At 42.6% G+C, this 21,941-nt stretch overlaps 1 protein-coding gene across 1 annotated transcript in view; it reads right to left on the bottom strand.

Annotated features, from left to right (window-relative positions):
• Positions 1–12,519: 12,519 nt before the first annotated feature.
• itgb5 (integrin, beta 5) overlaps positions 12,520–21,941 on the bottom strand; it is a 72,764-nt gene continuing 63,342 nt past the window's right edge. Inside the window, exons 14-15 of the mRNA XM_029711461.1 lie at positions 20,944–21,110; positions 12,520–14,306 (exon numbers count right to left, since the gene is read on the bottom strand). Coding sequence (XP_029567321.1) covers positions 14,211–14,306; positions 20,944–21,110 — 263 coding nt within the window. The 3' untranslated portion in view covers positions 12,520–14,210. The remainder of the gene's footprint in view (positions 14,307–20,943; positions 21,111–21,941) is intronic.

Here is a 21,941-nt window from a genome sequence, read left to right as displayed (position 1 = left end):
AGGACAGGAAACTGGTACAATTCACACACTTATCAAGAGAACATGGTCATCTCTACTGCCTCTGACCTGGTGGATTCACTAAACACAAATGCTTGATTTGTAAATTATGTCTGAGTGTTGGAGTGTGCCCTTGGCTATCTGTAAATAAAAAAAAACAGAAAATCATGTTGTCTGGTTCCCTTAATATAAAGAATATGAAATGATTTATACATTTACATATACTTTTGATACTTAAACCAAATACTTTTAGACTTTTAATTTTCTATCAAGTTATGTTTACTTTTACTCAAGTATGATAATTGGGTACTTTTTCCACCACTGACTGTACTACAATTTCCCCCTGTGCTTGCCCTCACTATACTTTCCCACAGTCCCTAATGTCCTTTCAATCTCAGTATTTTAACCGTGTTAAAACTGTATACACCCTCCATTCCTATAAATACACACACAGGGACAGCTTTTTTAAATACTTGTTCATTCACCGATTCTCCCATTCTCTCACTATGTCATCTGGTGCTACTTTGGGTCATAAGACAAATGCAGTGTTCTCTTATGTATATCTGCAGTATGTACTGTATATATATGCAGTCTGTGGTAAACAGATTATGTAACTGTATATAATTATAATTATAGCCTCCCACACACTCTGGTAATTGGGTGTGTGTGACAATTATACTGTACAATATTTACATCTCACTACATGTCAAACACATTCTAGGCTTGTGTTCTTTTCACCATCCAGACTCCCTCTGGCAGGGCCCGTGCGGCCATTGTGTACTATAGCCCAGTAAAGCCACGACAACATGAAACACAAGAGGTCGGGTGTAGAAGAGAGGGATAAGGGAGTCTTTGTTTGCAGACTGCTTTTACTGTGTTGCAGCTCCATGACTTAACATCCTGCCATCGTCGCGTGCCAAACTGGTGGTGGTGCGCGCTCTCTCTCTCTTTCTCTCTCTCACCTTTTCTCTGTTGGTTCACATCACATAGTCTGCAGCTGGACACATACCTGGGTTCAAATAGTATTTGTTTTCTTTCAAATACTTTGATTGTTTGATTCAGCCTGCTAGTATGCCTGGTGGGACTATCTAATTGGTTCCATTGTGCCAGTAAAGCTGAATCGAGCACATCTTAAGTATTTGAATGAAAACAAATATTATTTGAACCCAGGACCGAAGGCCATATGGCATGCGGACAGTGAGTCAAACATACAGAATCCATTCTCTATAGAATATTATTAATCCACCAGGCCAAGGCTGGTCCTTCTGAGTTTGCCATCCCTGATGAGAACATGGGGGATACTGTAGCTAGACTCATCTGCCATAGTGTGGTTTTTCCAAGAGAGGAGTTCAACAGAAAGTCAGCAACAACTTGTCTTTTGACAGATTAGATTCCTTTTAACACAATGTAAATGTAACACGGGGCAATGGGTGCACATGTGCTTTCCCTTAAACTTGTCAGAGGTTTATTTTCTCCAGACCATCCGTAACACTGCCAGTGGCAGACGTTTAGAGTCGATGTCCGTGCACCCTCAAAAATCAAATGAGCATAATAAAAGAATCCCCATAAAAATCTGTCAGTTTAAGATAGAGATGTTGTTTGCATTGGATGTATCTCAATCCACTATATCGTACCTCTGCATCTGCGGTGAAAGGTGACAGAGCTAAAGCCGTGTTTGTCAGACCATGAGATCCCGAAAATCGTTTATTTGTAATAAAATAGTCTGTAGCGTCCGAATGGTTTGGCCTACAAATGATTATTCTATTGCTCTACGTTTTGCTCTACAACCCCCACAAGCGTCTTGGGTCTGAAGTCGATAACCTGACCTGTGACAGATCAGGTTTTCTCCCTTGAGTGTACTACTTGAGGTTGCCACTGGAGAGCACCCTTTGGTTACTTCTAGTATCCAAGCAGCAATCAGACATTTGTTTCAATTGGCAAAGCTTCACCCAGGAGATGAGGGTTTTTGATCAACCCATCAGTGTCAGGACTGCTGCTCAAAGACTCATTGTGCTTCGGCAGGGCAGCTGGAGCGTAGCTGATTAGGCTGTTGACTTTCAGACGCTTGTCGCTGAGAGTGGTTGGAATATAGAGACACTTCAATCAGTCTTTCTGAACGGACTCTGCCAGGCCCTCAAGTACAAACTGGCTTCCTGGGACAACCCTGACACTGTGGAGGAGCTTATCGTTCTGGCCATTTGGATTAACAACCGGCTTCGAGGGGTTCTGAGTTGGTTCCAGTGTTTCGGGCCTCGCTGAGGGAGTCGATTCTTCATTTGTTCCACTGCCGTATGCTGGGCCTGCTTGTCCTGTATCCCGTCAGGGTTCTTAATTCGGCTATGGTTCTCCTTCATATCCTTCAGAGGAACCGATGCAATTGGGAGGCACCAGACTTTCCGCTCTGGAGAGTCAGATACAGTCTCCTGCGGCCCTGCTCATCTTGAGACTTCCGATCCTCTTGTTCCTCTGGCTGGGAATGACAAGCCTGACCTTTCCCGCATACCTCAGGATTACTGGGATTTGGGTCAGGTCTTCAGCAAACAAAGGGCCAGCAAACTACCTCCTCACAGGCCCTACGATTGTGCCATCGACCTCCTGTCCGGTACCACTCCTCCGAAAGGAGGGCTGTATTCTCTCTCTCAGGTCCAGAGACTGCAGCCATGAACAGTTATATTGAGGAGGCGCTGGTGGCTGATTTTAAATCAGCCGTCCACTTCACCTGCAGGAGCGGGTTTCTTCTTTGTTGGGAAGAAGGATGGGGGATTACGTCCCTGTATCGATTACCGGGGTTTAAATAACATTACCATCAATAACCGTTACACCCTTCCTCTTATGTCATCAGATTTTGAGAGACTCTAGGGAGCTACGGTCCTCTATAAATTGGATTACGGAACGCGTACAATCTGGTGCGCATCAGACAGGGAGACGAGTGGAAGACAGCGTTCAACACTCCTAATGGACATTATGAGTACCGGGTCATGCCGTTTGGACTTACTAATGCTTCAGCTGTTTTTCCAGGCCCTGATTAATGATGTGCTGTGCGACTTCCTTCACCAGTTCGTGTTTGTGTACCTGGATGACATCCTCATCTTCTCCAAGTCCATGGTTGCACACATCCAACATGTCCGCCAGGTTCTTCAAAGACTCCTCGCTCATCACTTGTTCGTGAAGACCGAAAAGTGTGTGTTTCACGTCCCTCAGATCTCCTTCCTGGGGTGCATTGTGTCTCAGGGCTGTGTACTGATGGACTCCCAAAAGGTAGGAGCGGTGGTCAACTGGCCGCGACCCAGCACAGTCAAGCAAGTTCAGTGTTTTTTGCGTTAGCTAATTTCTACCAGAGATTTGTGAGAAACTTTAGTGCTGTGGCGGCGCCATTGACAACACTCACCAAGGGCTCGGCTGGGCATGTATGCTGGACCCCTGCTGCTGAGAAGGCGTTCTAGGACCTGAAACGTCGGTTTTCTTCTGCACCCATTCTCGTTCATGTGGATCCTTCTCTTCCCTTCGTGGTAGAGGTGGATGCCTCGGACGTTGGCTTGGGGGCGGATTCGTCTTCCCCGGTCCATGAGGGTTCATCTCACCTTCCACATCTCCAGACTCAAGCCTGTGGTGTTCAGTCCTCTGGTTCCGGCCACTCGGCCTCCACCTCGCATGATAGTGGGACAGCCAGCCTACATTGTGCGACGTATCCTCTCCAGTCGTCAGTTCCGGTGAGGGACTCAGTATCTCGTGGACTGGGAGGGTTACAGGGCTGAGGAACGGTCTTGGGTTCCGGCCCGGGACATTTTGGACCCTGGACTCATTCAGGACTTCCGTCGACGTTCAGCTACCCCTGGTGGACCATCGGGAGCCGTTCCTTGAGGACGGGGGGTCCTGTCACAGGTTTTCTCCTTTGAGTGTACTACCTGAGGTTGCCACTGGAGAGCACCCTTGGGTTACTTCTAGTGTCCAAGTGACCCTGATTTGGCTTATTGGGATCACCTGCTGGATGACTATTTAGGTTCCTCTGTGGACTGCTCAGGTCTCATGATTTGTTCAGTGTTCTCGTGTGCCCTTGCTTTGTTGTTTTGCGATGAAGACCTTAAGTAAATACTCTAAAACAACATCAAATTGCCTAGAAGGTCAGCGTCCCGGAATCGACTCTTCAATGTTGACGTTGAGACTGGTGTTTTGCGGGTACTATTTAATGAAGCTGCCAGTTGAGGACTTGTGAGGCATCTATTTGTCAAAGTAGACACTCTAATGTACTTGTCCTCTTGCTCAGTTGTGCACCGGCGCCTCCCATTCCTCTTTCTATTCTGGTTAGAGACAGTTTGGTCTGTTCTGTGAAGGGAGTAGTACACAGCGTTGTACGAGATCTTCAATTCTTGGAAATTTCTCACATGGAATAGCCTTCATTTCTCAGAACAAGAATAGACTGACGAGTTTCAGAAGAAAGTTCTTTGTTTCTGGCCATTTTGAGCCTGTAATCGAACCCACAAATGCTCATGTTCCAGATACTCAACTAGTCTAATGAAGGCCAGTTTTATTGCTTCTTTAATCAGAACAATAGTTTTCAGCTGTGCTGACATAATTGCAAAAGGGTTTTCTGATTATCAGTTAGACTTTTTTAAATGATAAACTTGGATTAGCTAACAACGTGCCATTGGAACACAGGAGTGATGGTTGCTGATAATGGGCCTCTGTACACCTATGTAGATATTCCACTACAAATCAGCCATTTCCAGCTACAATAGTCGTTTACAATATTAACAATGTCTACACTGTATTTCTGATTAATTTGATGTTATTTTAATGGACAAGAAATGTGATTTTCTTTAAAAACAAGGACATTTCTAAGTGACCCCAAACTTTTGAACGGTAGTGTACATCAGTTGTTTTGCTCCGGGACGACCACAGGCCTCACAAGACTCGTCTGAAGGTCCCCAGGTACCAGTTGAAAAAAAGTATGGAAGTATATATGGAGACTGTTTAGTGTCAAAAATAAGGGGTTAAATACATGTAAAAATATGTTTCCTGATCTTTCTCTCAGATATATAGGACAGTCACCTCAGAACAAACTTCCTTTTTATTTATCTGTTGTTCCATGTAGTGAATCTGTTATTCAATGCATTTATATGGTCTAATAGCGGTAATGCCAAAATAAAATTTTCATAAATCATTTCTCTTTTTTCTTTGATACTTCAAGGGGTCTTAAAATTACAAGGACAAATGATCCTTGGTATGACCTTAAAACAATTCCATATTGGGCCGGTTTCACAGACAAGGCTTAAGCCTAGTCCCAGACTAAAATGCCTGTTTGAGCTGTCTTAACTCAAAGCGACTTGCACAGACTTATCTTAAAATAGTTGTAGGTTTAGCCTGTTCTGGACTTAACAAAGCCGATTGCAAGAGGGAGGAATAGAGCTACTCTAGGACTAAATTGAAGCTTAAATGAATCCTTCAAAGAGGGAGGTTTAACTTCTGCTTAGAACTGTTTGTGAGGGAGCATGAGCTATTTTGAATATCTAAATGAAGACCAACATGCACTACAGAGGCCAGCCACACAAGTACCTGTGGATAGGAGTAATCCATTAAATTACTTTTCAAGCTTTTCGAGAGCGCTTTCATATGTACAAAGAAAATGCATTGGAGATAATATCTTTGCTCGAGCCTAGACTTTCCTCTCTGTCTCAAAGAGGAAGGCCTTTACCCAATTCTTTCCGAGTTCTGATCACTTTCAGGATTTTGGCATCTGGATCTTTCATCGTGAAACTGATGATTTGTGTGGTGCCAGTGAAGCAACTGTCTGTAGAATAGTTCAAAGTCTGCAGGGCCATTTGTGAACTGAGGAGTCTTGACATCAAGTTTCCTGATGCTGCTGGCACTTCCCAGGAGTGATTGGCTGTATAGACGGATGTCATGGTTCCATCAAGTGTCCATCAACTCCTGATGCTGAGGAGTACAGGAACCATAAGAACTGGTTTTCCATCAATGTTCAAGGTGTTTGCACTCCTAATGTAGAGTTTTCAAACATTGTTGCCCGTTGGAAAGGTGCAACTCACGATTCAAGGATTTTTCTCACCTCTTCATTGTGTGCTCAGTTTCAAAGAGGACAACATAGTGGACTACTACTTTGTGACAGTGGATATGGTCAGAGTAACTTTTTATTCACTCCATACATAAATCCTACAACAGCTGAGCAGCAAAGATACAACACAGCTCATATCCGCACGAGAGGGATGGTCGAGCGTATGTTTGGAGTACGGAAAAATAGATTCCAATGTTTTCGCAATACACTTCATTTTAAGTCCAGAAGATGCTGCTAGGTGATCATTGCTACAGCTGTGCTACACAACTACCTGAAGCAGCACTGCTGTCCTCCGATTGAAGATCAGGATCAAGCAGATGTGCTCATGGCAGGCAATCGAGGACTTGCACACAGAGTTGGTTTCACATTGCAGCACTTCAACTAGATGAGATACATTTAAATATGTTATGTATTCATTATAGCTTATTTTTGCTTTGATAATGTTGGTTCTGTACAAAATTCAAATAGTGTGCAGCAAAATTAAATGAGTGGCTAAACCAAGGCTGGTTTAAAATGTAGTTTGTGGTGATTAAAATACTCTCACTCATGAATATCCAAATGACAAAACATTTATTTTTTACATATCAAATTGTTCACCATGGCTGGTAATCACAATTGTCTCATTACTGTATCTTTTTTTTCTCTTCCAACTTCATATCCAATACAACCTGTAGAATTCTTATTTTCATTTCATGTTCTTCCTTCAGATATTTCATTTCATGCTCATGAAATTCTCTGGCTAACTTTTCATGCATGGTCATCTTTTTTGTTCTCTGCTGAAAGGTGGTGGCAGCATCTTCTCTCAGGGATGCTATAGCAGATCAAATCAAATCAAATGTATTTGTCACATACACATGGTTGGAGGGTACGCACTCACTGCACTGGCTCTTCCAACCTGTTCAGATTGCTTTCCTCTGGAAAAAGAACACCGTTAGAAGCACAAATAAACTCATATGATCCTTAGAATGAAAGAAGAATCAAGATTGACACAGACAGGGGAATATATTAACCCAAGGAAGTAACCAATTTACTTTCTTTCGTATATGTACCATTTGTGCTCAGTTCTTCATCTGAACTGTCCAAATAGTCATCATCTGGTATACCATCCAGAGGTTGGTCATCATCTGGTATACCATCCAGAGGTTGGTCATCATCTGGTATACCATCCAGAGGTTGTCATCATCTGGTATACCATCCAGAGGTTGCGGGTGCTCTATTACTCCAGACAGCAAGTCGCTCAATTCATCAGTCATGTCTTTTTTTGGTGGTCCACCACCAGTAGTTAATCGCTCTCTTCTGATCTCTGCATTCTCTCTTTTAAAGCCAGTTTAAGGTTCTTCCAGAGTCTATAAAAGGCAGATATCATTCAGTATAAGTGATGTCACAAAAATATAAATATGAGAAATGTGAAATACTGATAATAATGAAGATCTCAGCTGAAGTTGCTGTACTCTTTTTGTGATTACATTTTCATTAGCATTGAATTCACTGCAAATTTTAGCCCAAGCACTCTTTTTCTGTTTTAGTAGCATTTTTTCATACTCAACAGTTTTTTAAACTAATTATTTTTGCCTCTGCCATAGTCTCAAGATTCACACTAGTAATAGTGTTTTCTATTCCAGTCCGGGTTTTAATGAGCACCATTAGACCAACAGCGTGTGCTCATACTTAACCTAATCAGGCTTAACCCAGGTGTTCTCATTTAGGTTTACTTATCTTACTCCAGGACTCCATAGTCTCCGACCATCTAAGCCACGTTCATGAAAGCTACTTAAATGTCCTAGTTTAACTAGTACACATTAAGGCCTACTCCTGGCTTAAGCTAAACCCTGTCTGTGAAACCGGCCTATAGTTTAGTAGAATCCCTCCCCTGGCTTAGACAGGGTTTAGACTATTATGTTAACAAAAGTATCAAGCACTTACTACTTGTGTTATTCACTCCTTCCAGGAGATGGCAACAAAATACACTTTATATTAGAGAGTGGGGAGTCAGTCATCAGGTTACTCCAGAAACATCATGTACTGTAATGTCCAGCATGTGGAGCCACATGATAACAGATATCTGCCTGTCTCACTGGAGAGGTCACGAAACATCTATTCCCTATTGTATCTGTTAGGTCAATCTACACCTGTCATTTCACTCCGAGGACATATAAGTGAATCTGATATGAACTAAGACACAAATGGTCAGGATAATGCTACCCAACTTGGGTCAAAGGTTATGTTACCTCTGTGTTAGTTTAACTGGACCTGTTTGTGTGTGTGCGCGTGTAGGTGCGTGCATGCATGTCAACATTTATGAAGGTAGATGTAATTAATGTGATTTATCGCTCACATCTGGAATGATGCAGGCAGACAATACAAGCATTCACAAGCAGGAGGACAATTCAAATTCACAAAAGCATGACGTTCTGCGAAAATAATGTGCTTGTTATGGCTCACAGGGCCTTTGTGATGGATATTTGTAACATGCTTTGCTGAACAGTACATCATAGTTGGCGCGATGGGCCCGGGCCTGGAAGCACAGCGGGATACGCATGGAAGCGTGTGGATGCCAATGGTGGGGACAGGAGCCTGGTGATGATTGGCACACGCTGCATGTGTGTTAAAACCTCCTGGTCCCTGTATTGTCTTTGGTACGGACATGGGAACTAGGCCATAGTTTACAGAGTATTTACATCACAAAGAGATGCTAATCCCTACTGAACAACACTTCTTACTGCAGACCCTTTTCCCCCTGGACCCTCCAAAGCTGTGAAGAGAGAAAGCTAGCTATGCTTGCTGCAACAGTTGCATGACCCTGTCAAAGTTTAATTCCAGAAGAATGGGTTAATAAATTGGCTTAATTATATTATTATAGTAGCTTAGTATGACTTCATGGGGGGGTCCGACTGTTTACAATGTGTCAAATAATTGTTCATTGTGACTGATCGAGAGAAAGGCCTTTGTGCTGCTGAAACATCAACATAAAACCCTCAAATATATCGACTTTTTGTTTTCTATAGTACAGTATGAAGTTCTATAGTGGATAAGCTTTACTGTGTAGTGTTCATCTTCTTCATTCTCTACACCACTCAAACTGAACTCTGGACCTCAACCAGTTCCACTGCGTTTTTTCATTGTTCCCCTCTAATCAGGGACTGATTTAGACCTGGGACACCAGGTGTGTGCAATTAGAAAACCAGCAGGCTCCGGTCCTCATAGGGTAAGAGTTGAATACCCCGCTCTGCAGCATCGATAGGACGTAGGTGTTTTAGGGCGTGTCCAACTCATTCCGCAGAGGGCCGTGTCTGTGGGTTTTCGCTCCTCGCTTGATGAATTAAAGTCACTAATTAGTAATAATTTCCCCTCACCTGGTTGTCCATGTCTTAATTGAAAGGAAAAAACAAAAACCCAGACACTTGGCCCTCCATGGAATGAGTTTGACACCCCTGTTTAAGGATAGTGACAACTATAAATCAAATCAAATTTTATTGGTCACATACACATATTTAGCAGATGCTATTGCGGGTATAGCGAACTGCTTGTGTTCCTAGCATCTAACAATTCAGAACAATACACAGGAATCTAAAAGTAAAAGAATGGAATTAAGAAATATATAAATATTAGGATGAGCAATGTCGGAATGGCATTGATCAAAATACAGTAGAATACAATATATACATATGAAATGAGTAAAACAGTATGTAAACATTATTAAAGTGACCAGTGATTCCATGTCTATGTACATAGGGCAGCAGGCTCTAAGGTGCAGGGACGAGTAACCAGGTGGTAGTTGCTAGTGATGGCTATTTAACAGTCTGATGGCCTTGAGATAGAAGCTGATGCACTTGTACTGACCTCGCCTTCTGGATGATAGCGGGGTGAACAGGCCATGGCTCGGGTGGTTGATGTCCTTGATGATCTTTTTGGCCTTCCTGTGACATCGGGTGCTGTTGATGTCCTGGAGGGCAGGCAGTGTACCCACGGTGATGCGTTGGGCAGACCGCACCACCCTCTGGAAAGACCTGCGGTTGCAGGTGGTGCTGTTGCCGTACCAGGCGGTGATACAGCCCGACAGGATGCTCTCAATTGTAAATCTGTAAAAGTTTGTGAGGGTCTTAGGGGCCAAGCCGAATTTCTCAAGCCTCCTGAGGTTAGAAGCACTGACTGGATACATAAAAAATGTGTTAGAATGGGAGAGAGTTGACTTTATGTATGTGCTTTCCCCTTTTTTTGATGAGATACATTACGACAGACAGTTGAGTGATGAGTTAGAGTTGCTGTTATGTGGAATTTCCTCCCGAGGAATAAAATGATAGTTCGTGCCTTGCTTTTGAGAAGCATATTTAACATTCCTCTAATTCCAGTCGTGTCAGTGATAGTCAGTTATTGACAATCACGGAGTGCAGTTTGCCTGACCCCAACCAAACTGATGCATCACGTGGTCGGGGCCCCATGTTGTTAGTGCAGTTAGCAACAACAACGTAAATAGCAGACACATCCAGATGGTAGATGGCTTGTGCTGCGAGTTGTCTTTTTAGCATCTAGTGTTTCTTGCGGTCAGTGCTCTCCCTCAGGCTGTAAGGATTAGAGACGGTACTGGGTCATCTTGACACATCTGAGATGAGACGGGAAGTGAAGAAGAGGAACAAGACAGAGTGGAAGGCTGGAAAGAGGATGTGTAGTCTAAACAGAGTGAAAACATGAGAAAAAGGAAAGGGAGCAATACAGACAGCAGAGAAAGAAAAACAAAAGGTGGACATATGTGAATGAAGAATAGAAACTTGGTAGAAGTCTAAGGTCAGCTGACCAATGGGAGCAGCTTCAGGTTTGTCAAAGTGTGATGAGAGGTAAAGGGATGGGTGCACGGAAGACACTTTCACACCACTAGTCTGCTACCCTCCTCCAAAACACACACAGAGATTTCCAAGCTTATCTACTTCTCTACACACTAAAGACTATTGTAGGAGCTCCCTCCCTGCTCACAATAACATTGGAAAATAAATGTCAATGATGTAACTCCAAACCAAACCCTCCCATCCCCGCCGACTGCCGTTTACATCTAACATCTTATCCAGCATGCATTTCCCAATCATGTGCACTGAGGAGTGAATGGCATCTATCAGGAGTCACTGATGTGTACCAGTACGGAGAAAAAAAATGTATGAAATGTATGCATTCACTACTGTAAGTCGCTCTGGATAAGAGCGTCTGCTAAATGACTAAAATGTAAATGTACTGATGTATTGGTCCTATTACCATTGACTTCTCTTTTCAACGACCCATTCATTGCCCCTCATTACACCCTCCAGACCCACAGTCCGTCTACATCACACTCCGGACCAGCTCGATTGTGCTTAATTAAAGTATTGATTGTGTTAACGAGGCTAGATTTCCAGTCCACAGAGGCTACCTGCTGATTGGGCCTGATCATTCTGAAGCCTTAGGTGTTATTTCCTTTAATGTTCAACAAACAAGTGCACTGACTGAACTGGAAGTCCCTATGGCCTCCATTTTAACTGTGCCCTGTGTCCCTGTTCAGCAGGCAGAGATACTAAACGAACACTCCAACCTACTTTCTCCCTACAGCTGAAACCTGGACTGAGGCTGGGCCCTGCCTCGCGGGGGATAAGGCCCCCACCAATACACCGGGGGGGGGGGGGGGGGGGGGGGGGGGGGGGGGGGAGGGAGGAGAAGATATTTATGACCTCACTTCAGGCTGAAATAACAGCCCCTCCAGTCCCATATCTCAGCGTTAGTCCCACCCCCTCCCCTGTATACTTGGGATCTTCTAAACTATGAAGTTAGCAGGGAAATAGAATGCATTTTCCAGCTCATGTGAACCATCAAGCTCTCGGAAAACTGAATAACAAATAGGGTGTACACATATTCCATGTGTTTATTGACATTACTTTGGGTTGTTAGTTCTTCTATGACTCTTATTTGCAGTTCATTTGAACTCTGAAAAAAATTCTGAATTTATGCAACTAATTTAGCTGCTAAGATACAAATCTGGGTTAGCTGAGGAGAGAAGCACATGGTGAGGGTTGTCATGGGCGACAGCAGAAACCAAGGTGTAAATGACAGAATCAAAGGGAGACCAGACCACCTTTCCTCCGTGTTTCTGTATGAGGGCAGTAGACTGCTGCTTATTGGTTGAGAGTGAGAACAGATGTGTTTGAACACATGCACACACAGACACAGCTTCCCTGGCACCTGAGGTCTAAGCCAAAGACAGACCCCCAATTCATTCATGCCTCTCTTAACATTCAGTCACCCTCCAACACTCACAGTTCATTTCGTTCAAAAAATGTTATTTGGAAATGTGCTGCTGCTAGGAAGTATAGTTTCATGATTTATGCACAGGTGAAACTATGCATAGGTAAAACAAATAAAAGGTGGAGGATTCTGGACAGGGGTGGGGGAAAAAATTGCAAGAGAGAGGGAGTAAAAGTCAAATAAATGGGATATTTGCTATTAAGTCATCCATTTATTGCTGTTTCGTGAATACCTGCTCTGTGTGCAGAATGACATATAGACGTAGTAGTGTTATAAATCTATTGGTTTCTAATGGTGAATTATCAATGCTGTACAGGAAAGGTCTGGGATAATGCATTTCCTCACATGGTGCCAAGACACACAAGTAAGCAGATTGTTTTAATGTGATTCTTATTGCGTTTGGCACACACACATCCATAAACGTTAGTGCGCACACTCTTTTCGCCCATCGTCTCCCGCTCTCTCTCACACACTCTCAAGCCTAGCCCACCATCACAAAAAAGGCCACGGAACACATTTAATGAGAAGTCTTCCCTCCATCTCATACTGTAGCCCTTTCATAACTCCAGTGCCATGTTTTAGCCTGCTTCTTCCTGTTGGAATGGGTGAGGGAGAGAGTTATGTCCCATGTCAACACAGCTTAGAGACGTTCCCTGTTTCTCCGCCCACCCACACTCACAGTGCAAGTAATGTAGCCATGACAGAGAGCAGGGTTATTGCAGTCATACTGAATAGTAGCCTGGTCCCAGATCTGTTTGTGCTGTATCCAAATGTATCTATTTGTTTGGCAATGACAATAGGCGCTGACACAGTACAAACAACAGATCAAGACTAGAGAAAGAAGTGCATATGGAGTATAACAACAATAATACAAACACAATGAGAATAGATGGAGATTTAGTCACTTTGAGCCTCTCCTAATAATATCATCTATTGTGCAAAACAAGGGTAAGAAAACTATTGCTCTTTTAATGTTAGTACCATGATACCAAAGTCATCACAAAAAAAATTGATATTATCTCATAAACCTGAAAATCTCCTGCTGATGTACATTAATTCATATTTCCATTTGTTATGAAGGAGGATGCATAGTGAGTGTCAGGAAAGGCTTTTTTAAGAGTAAAAAAAAATATACATACAAATATAAGTCGATGCCTTGGCTGTCTGTACATTGCTGTTTATGTGAAGGAGATGTTATGGTTTATGACAGCGTTTCCCAAATTCGGTCCTCGGAACCCCAAGTGGTGCACATTTAGTATTTTTCCCTAACACTACACAGCTGATTCAAATGATCAGAGCTTGATGATTTGTTGATTATTTGAATCAGCTGTGTAGTGCTAGGGCAAAAACCAAAACGTGCACCCTTTGGGGTCCTGAGGACAGAGTTTGGGAAACCCTGGTTTGTGATGTGAAGTTGTCAATTTAACACATTGTCAGCGACAGAAAGGGTTTCATTGTTCTGTCTACATAGTCCATTCCGCTTATATAACATCCGCTTGTTAGCTAGAGAGATGACTCAGAGGAGCACAGATTATTGTCTCTGTCCTCTTTAAACAATTTCCAGACCAGGAGAATGTTGTTGCTTGTCCTCTGGGCTGTATTCTACTGACATCAGTAAATCACACAGAGCAGCCTAGAGCTTTCATTACTTCATGGCAGTTGGTCACTTTGTTTCTCCTCAGTCAGAGAGAGAAAAAAGTAAGGCCACAGTCCCCAGAAACAATCCAGACTACTACTTTACCTTCTGTTTCAGTTTGTCATAAATCCTTGGCAGATCAGATAGATGGTTAAGTTTATTTAATCATTTCCCACCCCTCCTGGTTCTCTACTTGGACCGGTCCTGCCGTGCCCCCGCCCCACCAACACCCCTATGGGGAGGAGGTCAGTGGGCTGCTCCGTTGTAAGACTTGCCATACATAATGAAGTCTGTCTCTATTGGGTGGCTGGAGATGGGCTGCTTGTAGAGGGGGTTGGAGGCCTGGAGAGAGAGATGAAAGAGCGAGAGAGAGAAAAAGGGAGAGAGTAACAGAAAGTTAGAAAAATTGGTCAGTCAGTTCATTAACATGCACATGTTGAGGCAGGATGGACATTTAATCCACAGCCTCAGAATTTTGGAACAGTGACAGTGTTCCAAACAGTTCTTCCACTAACTGACAGCTATGTGGTCCAACACGAGGTCTGATGGTTCAACACATTATGTTTTTGCTCCAGCAGATGCTTCAAGTTAGGCTCTTCACACAGATCACATTCAAGTGGTCATACAGAGCATATCATCCCGAGATACCGCACACAGGGCTATCGCAGCCAACTCCGGAGCAATAGTTGAAGACACGAACAAGTACAAGAAGTCCCACTACGACCTCAGCAGAGCCATCAAACAGGCAAAATTACAATATAGGATCAAGGTGGAATCCTATTACACCGGCTCCGATGCATGTGGTAGGGGCTACAGTCCATAAGATTACAAAGGTGGATCTAGCCGTGATCTATCATTTTATGCACGCTTCGACAAAAACACCACAGAGCCGTGCACAAGGGCCCCCGCCGTCCCAAAGGACTTGGTGATCTCGCTCTCAGAGGCCGAATTAAGATTTTTAATCTGGTCAACACTTGCAAGGGGACAGGGCCAGATGGTATTCCAGGGTGTGTTCTCAGAGCATGTGCAGACCAGCTTGCAGGCATCTTCAACGTCATTTTCAACCTCTCCTTGTCACAGTCTGTAATCCCCACGTCTCAAGCTGACCACCATCATTCCTGATGGTTACTACCACCCTTTCCTGAAGCATTAACATCTGTAGGCATGAAGTGCTTTGAAAGGCTGGTCATGGCGCACATCACCTCCATCTTCCCAGACACCCTAGAACCACTCCAATTTGCATACCGCCCCAACAGATCTTTTTATTTGTATTTTATTTCACGTTTATTTAACCAGGTAGGCCAGTTGAGAACAAGTTCTCATTTACAACTGCGACCTGGCCAAGATAAAGCAAAGCAGTGCGACAAACAACAGAGTTACACATGGAATAAACAAACGTACAGTCAATAACACAATAGAAAAAAATCTATATACAGTGTGCAAATGGCGTAAGGAGGTAAGGCAATAAATAGGCCATGGTAGCGAAGTAATATATATATATATATATATATATATATATATATATATATATATACATACAGTCAATAAAAAAAGAAGTGCCATTTAAGTTTGATTTATTGAAACCTTAATACCAACTGGTTGTGTTCCACAATATAATCTAGTCTTCAAAAAGGTAGTAAACTCAGCAGTGGCGCTTGCTTGCAGAAGCATATTGCTGTGTAATGGTATAGCATTGTTTTGTTAATTTAGCAGGCAAGACAATCTTACTTCCCAAGCCCTTATCACAGACAAGACACCTATTTTGTAGTAAAAAACATTGTAATATAACAGAATACATTTCCAAATGAAAAAAGTTACCAGTGCTAAGTGATGTGCATATCCTGTCTTGAACAGTTATTCTCAGTGATCATTTGAAATGGGGCTCAATTTGGTGAGTTGAAAGACAAATTGTTTCAGGGTTACAAACCAAAATCTGTCTTCTTTTCGATATACAGACATTCAATTTAGTTTATTCTGCCTATTCTTTGGAATTTTCTGAAAAAGGTCAATTCCACATTGAACACTGCATGGTGATGAATTACGGCCACATTCTGATGAAAATATCCTCTGTCTTCATTGAACTAATGTTAATCCATATTTTCAGTGTGGAACCTGTCTATGTTTTTGGGGGGTTATAGGCTAGGATAACCAATTCTAAAAATGTCACTAGCAGTTCGCAAAGTAGCTTAAGCGGGGGAAAAAAACGGGACACAATTATTCCAAAACTGCCGCTCGTTGATGGAATACATATTTTCCTACTTTCCTACTTCAATCATCCAGTCCATTTTGAATGTGGGATAAAACTGTCATGATTTGTCAAGGAATGTCGATTGTTTATCAGACAGGTTTTTATAGGGATTTATTTCTGTAGGCCTAAAGGGAGCTTGTGTGCACACTCACAATGCGTGTGTAGAGGGAGATGTCAAACGCAATGAGTAAGTGAGACACCAAGAGGAAAGGGAATTTAGGGAGATGAACTGCACCATGCTTGGCTTGGTTTCTTTTTTGTTGTGCCCTGTAAATGAACACGTAGGCCTATGGAACACTAGACTAAAAGAAAACTAACAGTCTTCAAGACAAAAAAAATGATAATAATTCAAAGCACATTCCACCAAATAGTTTTACAGTATTTGAAAAAAAAATAATCTCTGGTTAAAGATAGTTTTGACGTTGAGATGTTATTTTATGCAACCTTTATTTAACCCGGACGACGCTGGGCCGAGCCACACGAGACTCATGCCCATCTCTACCTCCGACAGACTTTTTTAGTTTGAAGCGCTGTCACAGTGTCACCAATTTGATTTGACCATGAAAGTGTTTAAAAGTTGTCTCAGCAGAATACATATCTGATGCAACGTTGGTAAAAACGTCTCATTTGGTCAATATTTTATCAACATACAAATATCCTATGCATTTTCTATTTTGCACATACGCTACATTGTAACTTTTATATTTCACTAGCCAAGTCAGTAAAGAACAATATATTATTTACAATTATGGCCTAGGAACAGTGGGTTAACTACCTTGTTCAGGGGCAGAACAACAGATTTTTACCTTGTCAGCTCGGGGATTTGATCTAGCAACCTTTTGTTTACAGGCCCAACGCTCTAACCACTAGGCTACCTGCACTCGAATATAGGGTTCAACCAGGACTGTTACATTTGTAACTGAATGGAGACATTTTAACAATGGAATTTAACCTATTGATAGGAAAAAAAGATGGGAAAAAAATGTAGAATGGTGCAGAGGAGAATAAGATTGAATCATGCAATATTAGGCCTATTGATTACTTCTCAGTATATACTGACAGCCTGTGAGCTACCGGACATTTTTCTGCAAAGATGCAACCTTTGGTAGACTGATGAAAGGCTACTCTGAGTCAGTGGGTGAATCTCAATTACATACTTCTCACATCTTCTCTGCTTCTCAAAACCCATTGAATGAGAAAGCCAGAGGTCCCTCTCCTCTGACCTTTTCCTCCAATGTGTTTTGAGGAGATGGGGAGAGAGGACGTAAGCAACAGATTATCCCACAGGCTGCGATACAGTTTAGCCTAATCAGACCTGCACGTGCTCATCATAGTTCTTATAGGCAAAATTGCATTCTCATTTCTTTAACGCTCATCGTAGTTCTTGTGTGGTTTTTACTCATACTTAAATGTTTTATAATATTTTCTAAACTCAGCAAAAAAAGAAACGTCCTCACTGTCAACTGCATTTTTTTCAGCAAACTTAACATGTGTAAATATTTGTATGAACATAAGTTTCAACAGACATAAACTGAACAAGTTACACAAACATGTGACTAACAGAAATGGAATAATGTGTGTCTGAACAAAGGGGGGGGGGGGGGTCAAAATCAAAAGTAAGAGTCAGTATCTTGTGTGGCCACCAGCTGCCTTAAGTACTGCAGTGCATCTCCTCATGGACTGCACCAGATTTGACAGTTATTTCTGTGAGATGTTACCCCTCTCTTCCACCAAGGCACCTGCAAGTTCCCGGACATTTCTGGGGGGAATGGCCCTAGCCTTCACCCTCCGATCCAACAGATCCCAGACGTGCTCAATGGGATTGAGATCCGGGCTCTTCGCTGGCCATGGCAGAACACTGACATTCCTGTCTTGCAGGAAATCACTCACAGAACGAGCAGTATGGCTGGTGGCATTGTCATGCTGGAGGGTCATGTCAGGATGAGCCTGCAGGAAGGGTACCACATGAGGGAGGAGGATGTCTTCCCTGTAACGCACAGCGTTGAGATTGCCTGCAATGACAACAAGCTCAGTCCAATGATGCTTTGACACGCCGCCCCAGACTCTGACGGACCCTCCACCTCCAAATCGATCCTGCTCCAGAGTACAGGCCTCGGTGTAACGCTCATTCCTTCGACGATAAACGCAAATCCGACCATCACCTCTAGTGAGACAAAACCGCGACTCGTCAAAGAGCACTTTTTGCCAGTCCTGTCTGGTCCAGCGACGGTGGGTTTGTGCCCACAGGCGACGTTGTTGCCGGTGATGTCTGGTGAGGACCTGCCTTACAACAGGCCTACAAGTCCTCAGTCCAGCCTCTCTCAGCCTATTGCGGACAGTCTGAGCACTGATGGAGGGATTGTGTGTTCCTGGTGTAACTCGGGCAGTTGTTGTCGCCATCCTGTACCTGTCCCACAGGTGTGATGTTCAGATGTACCGATCCTGTGCAGGTGTTGTTACACGTGGTCTACCACTGTGAGGACAATCAGCTGTCCGTCCTGTCCCCCTGTCTTAGGCGTCTCACAGTACGGACATTGCAATTTATTGCCCTGGCCACATCTGCAGTCCTCATGCCTCCTTGCAGCATACCTAAGGCACGTTCACGCAGATGAGCAGGGACCCTGGGCATCTTTCTTTTGGTGTTTTTCAGAGTCAGTAGAAAGGCCTCTAGTGTTCTAAGTTTTCATAATGGTGACCTTAATTGCCTACCGTCTGTAAGCTGTTAGTGTCTTAACGACCGTTCCACAGGTGCATGTTCATTAATTGTTTATGGTTCATTGAACAAGCATGGGAAACAGAGTTTAAAACCTTTACAATGAAGATCTGTGAAGATAGTTTATTTAATTAGTATTACTACATTGTTGGGAAAAAAGCTCTCAAGGTAAGAATATCACTGTACTGTTTTACACCCGTTGTATCCTCTGGACGTAGCAAATAAAACTTTGAAATACATTTTTGTTCCTACTCCAATTCCCACATATGGCTTCAGAGTGTTATGATACATGGAAACTGTTCCAAAAGTACATTAGATGTACACCACAATGAGATGAAAGACAACACATTCCACAACTTGGCATTTCAAATGGGATGTGCTTATATCCTATCCTTCTCAGACATGCAAGTCTCATAACTTATATAGGCCTACTCTTGTCCCAAAACAGTCATCAAAGCAATTTACACAGCCTTTCATTTGATAGATAGTCCTCATTGACTCCCATAACTAATATGGCTCAGTCACAACTGAATTCAACCTGTTTATATGTACAGTGCCTTCTGAAAATATTCATACCCCTCCTTGACTTATTCCACATTTTGTTGTGTTACAGCCTGAATTCAAAATGTATGTATTTTCTCACCCATTTATCTACGTACAATACCCCATAACGACAATGTGAAAACATGTTTTTAGATTTTTGTTGATAATTTATTGAAAATGAAATACAGAAATATTTAATTTACATAAGTATTCACACCCCTGAATCAATGCATGGTAAAAGGGCATTAGGCAGCGATTACAGTTGTGAGTCTTTCTGAGCAAGTCTCAAGCTCTGCACACCTGGATTGTACAATACTTGCCAATTATTATTTTTCAAATTCTTCAAGCTCTGTTAAGTTGGTTGTTGATCATTGCTAGACACCCATTATCAAGTCTTGCCATAGATTTTCAAGCTGATTTCAGTCAAAACTGGTGCTAGGCCATTCAGGAACATTCAACGTCGTCTTGGTAAGCAACTCCAGTGTGGCCTTGTGTTTTAGGTTACTGTCCTGCTGAAAGGTGAAGTGTCTGGTGGAAAGCAGATTGAACCAGGTTTTCCTCTGGGATTTTGCCTGTGCTTAGATCTATTTAGTTTATTTTTATCCCCCCCCCCCCAAAAAAAAAACTCCCTAGTCCTTGCTGATGACAAGCAAACCCATAGCATGATGCAGCCACCACCATGCTTGAAAATATGAAGAGTGGTACTCAGTGATGTCTTGGATTTGCCCCAAACATAACACTTTGTATTCAGGACATGAAGTTAATTTCTATGCAGCATTACTTTAGTGCCTTATTGCAAACAGGATGCATATTTTGGAACATTTTCATTATGTACATGCATCCTTTTCACTCTTGTCATTTAGGTTAATTTTGTGGAATAACTACAATCACTGCCATTAAACTCTTGAACTGTTTTAAAGTCACAACTGGCCTTCGGCAATGGAGTTAGGAAGGACGCCTGTATCTTTGTAGCGAATGGGTGTATTGATACTCCATCCAAAGTGTAATTAATAACGTCACCATGCTCAAAGGGATATTCAAGGTCTGCTTTCTTTTTTGTGCAAGACATTGGAAAACACTCCCTGGTCTTTGTGGTTTAATATGTTTGAAATTCACTGCTCGACTGAGGGACCTTACAGATAATTGTATGTGTGGGATAGAGAGATGAGGTAGTCCAAAAAATTGTTAAACACTATTATTGCACAAAGAGTCCATGCGACTTATTATGTGACTTGTTAAGCACATGTTTAGTCCTGAACTTATTTGTCATAACAAAGGGGCTGAATACTACTGACTCAATACATTTCTGCTTTTCATTTTCTATTCATTTAGAAACACAATTCCACTTTGACAGTGGGTAGGCCAGTGACATCGCAAAAATGTATATTCAGGCTGTAACAACAAAATGTTGAAAAAGTCAACTTTCTGAAGGCACTGTAAATCACTGTTATAAATAGGTTAGTCATCCTCCTCACCATCTCGTAACGTGCGCGGCAGCGTGCGCTCTGGAAGCGGGCAAACTCCCGCCGGTCGTGCACGGTGATGACCAGCTTCCAGATGGCTAGCAGCACAATGCCCACCAGCAGGATACTGCCCACCACCGCCAGGAGGACAGTCATGGCATCTGGCGCTGCGCCACACTCTGGAGACGGGAGGGGAGACAAACAAACCAACAAACAAAGATTATTAAAAAGCAGATATACACAGGAACTAAGAAAATACACAAAGATATAGATAGGAGAAATATAGAAAGAGACATATACACTGAACAAAAATATAAACACCATGGTCCCATGTTTCATGAGTTGAAATAAAAGATCACAGAAACGTTCCATGCCCTCAAAAGGCTTATTTCTCTCAAATGTTGTGCACAAATTGCTTACATCTCCGTTAGTGAGCATTTCTCCTTTGCCAAGATAATCCAAGTTTTTAAAGGGGGGGTGCAATTGGCAGGAATGTCCACCAGAGCCGTTTCCAGAGAATAGAATGTTAATTTCTCTACCATAAGCCACCATAAGAGTGGTCTATGGTGGCGGTGGGGTTGTGGTATGCGCAGGCATAAGGTACGGACAACGAACACAATTGCATTTTATCGATGGCAATTTGAATGCAGTTACTGTGACAAGATCCTGAGGCCCATTGTCATGCCATTCATCCACGTTTCAGCATGATCTGTACACAATTCCTGGAAGCCGAAAATGTCCCAGTTCTTGAATGAACTGCATACTCACTAGACATGTCACCCATTGAGCATGTTTGGGATGCTCTGGATCCACAGGCCTCAATCAACAGCCTCTATGCTAAGGAGATGTGTTGCGCTGCATAAGGCAAATGGTGGTCACACCAGATACTGACTGGTTTTCTGATCCACGCTCCTACCTTTTTCTTTTAAGGAATCTGTGAAAAACAGATGCATATCTGTATTCCCAGTCATGTGAAATCCATACATTCCTAGACAGACATTGACTTATTT

This window comes from Salmo trutta, chromosome 24 (assembly GCF_901001165.1).
Source record: "Salmo trutta chromosome 24, fSalTru1.1, whole genome shotgun sequence".
Lineage (NCBI taxonomy): Eukaryota > Metazoa > Chordata > Actinopteri > Salmoniformes > Salmonidae > Salmo > Salmo trutta.
The sequence above is the reverse complement of the archived record's forward strand: the minus strand, read 5'-3'. Positions and strand labels throughout refer to the sequence as shown.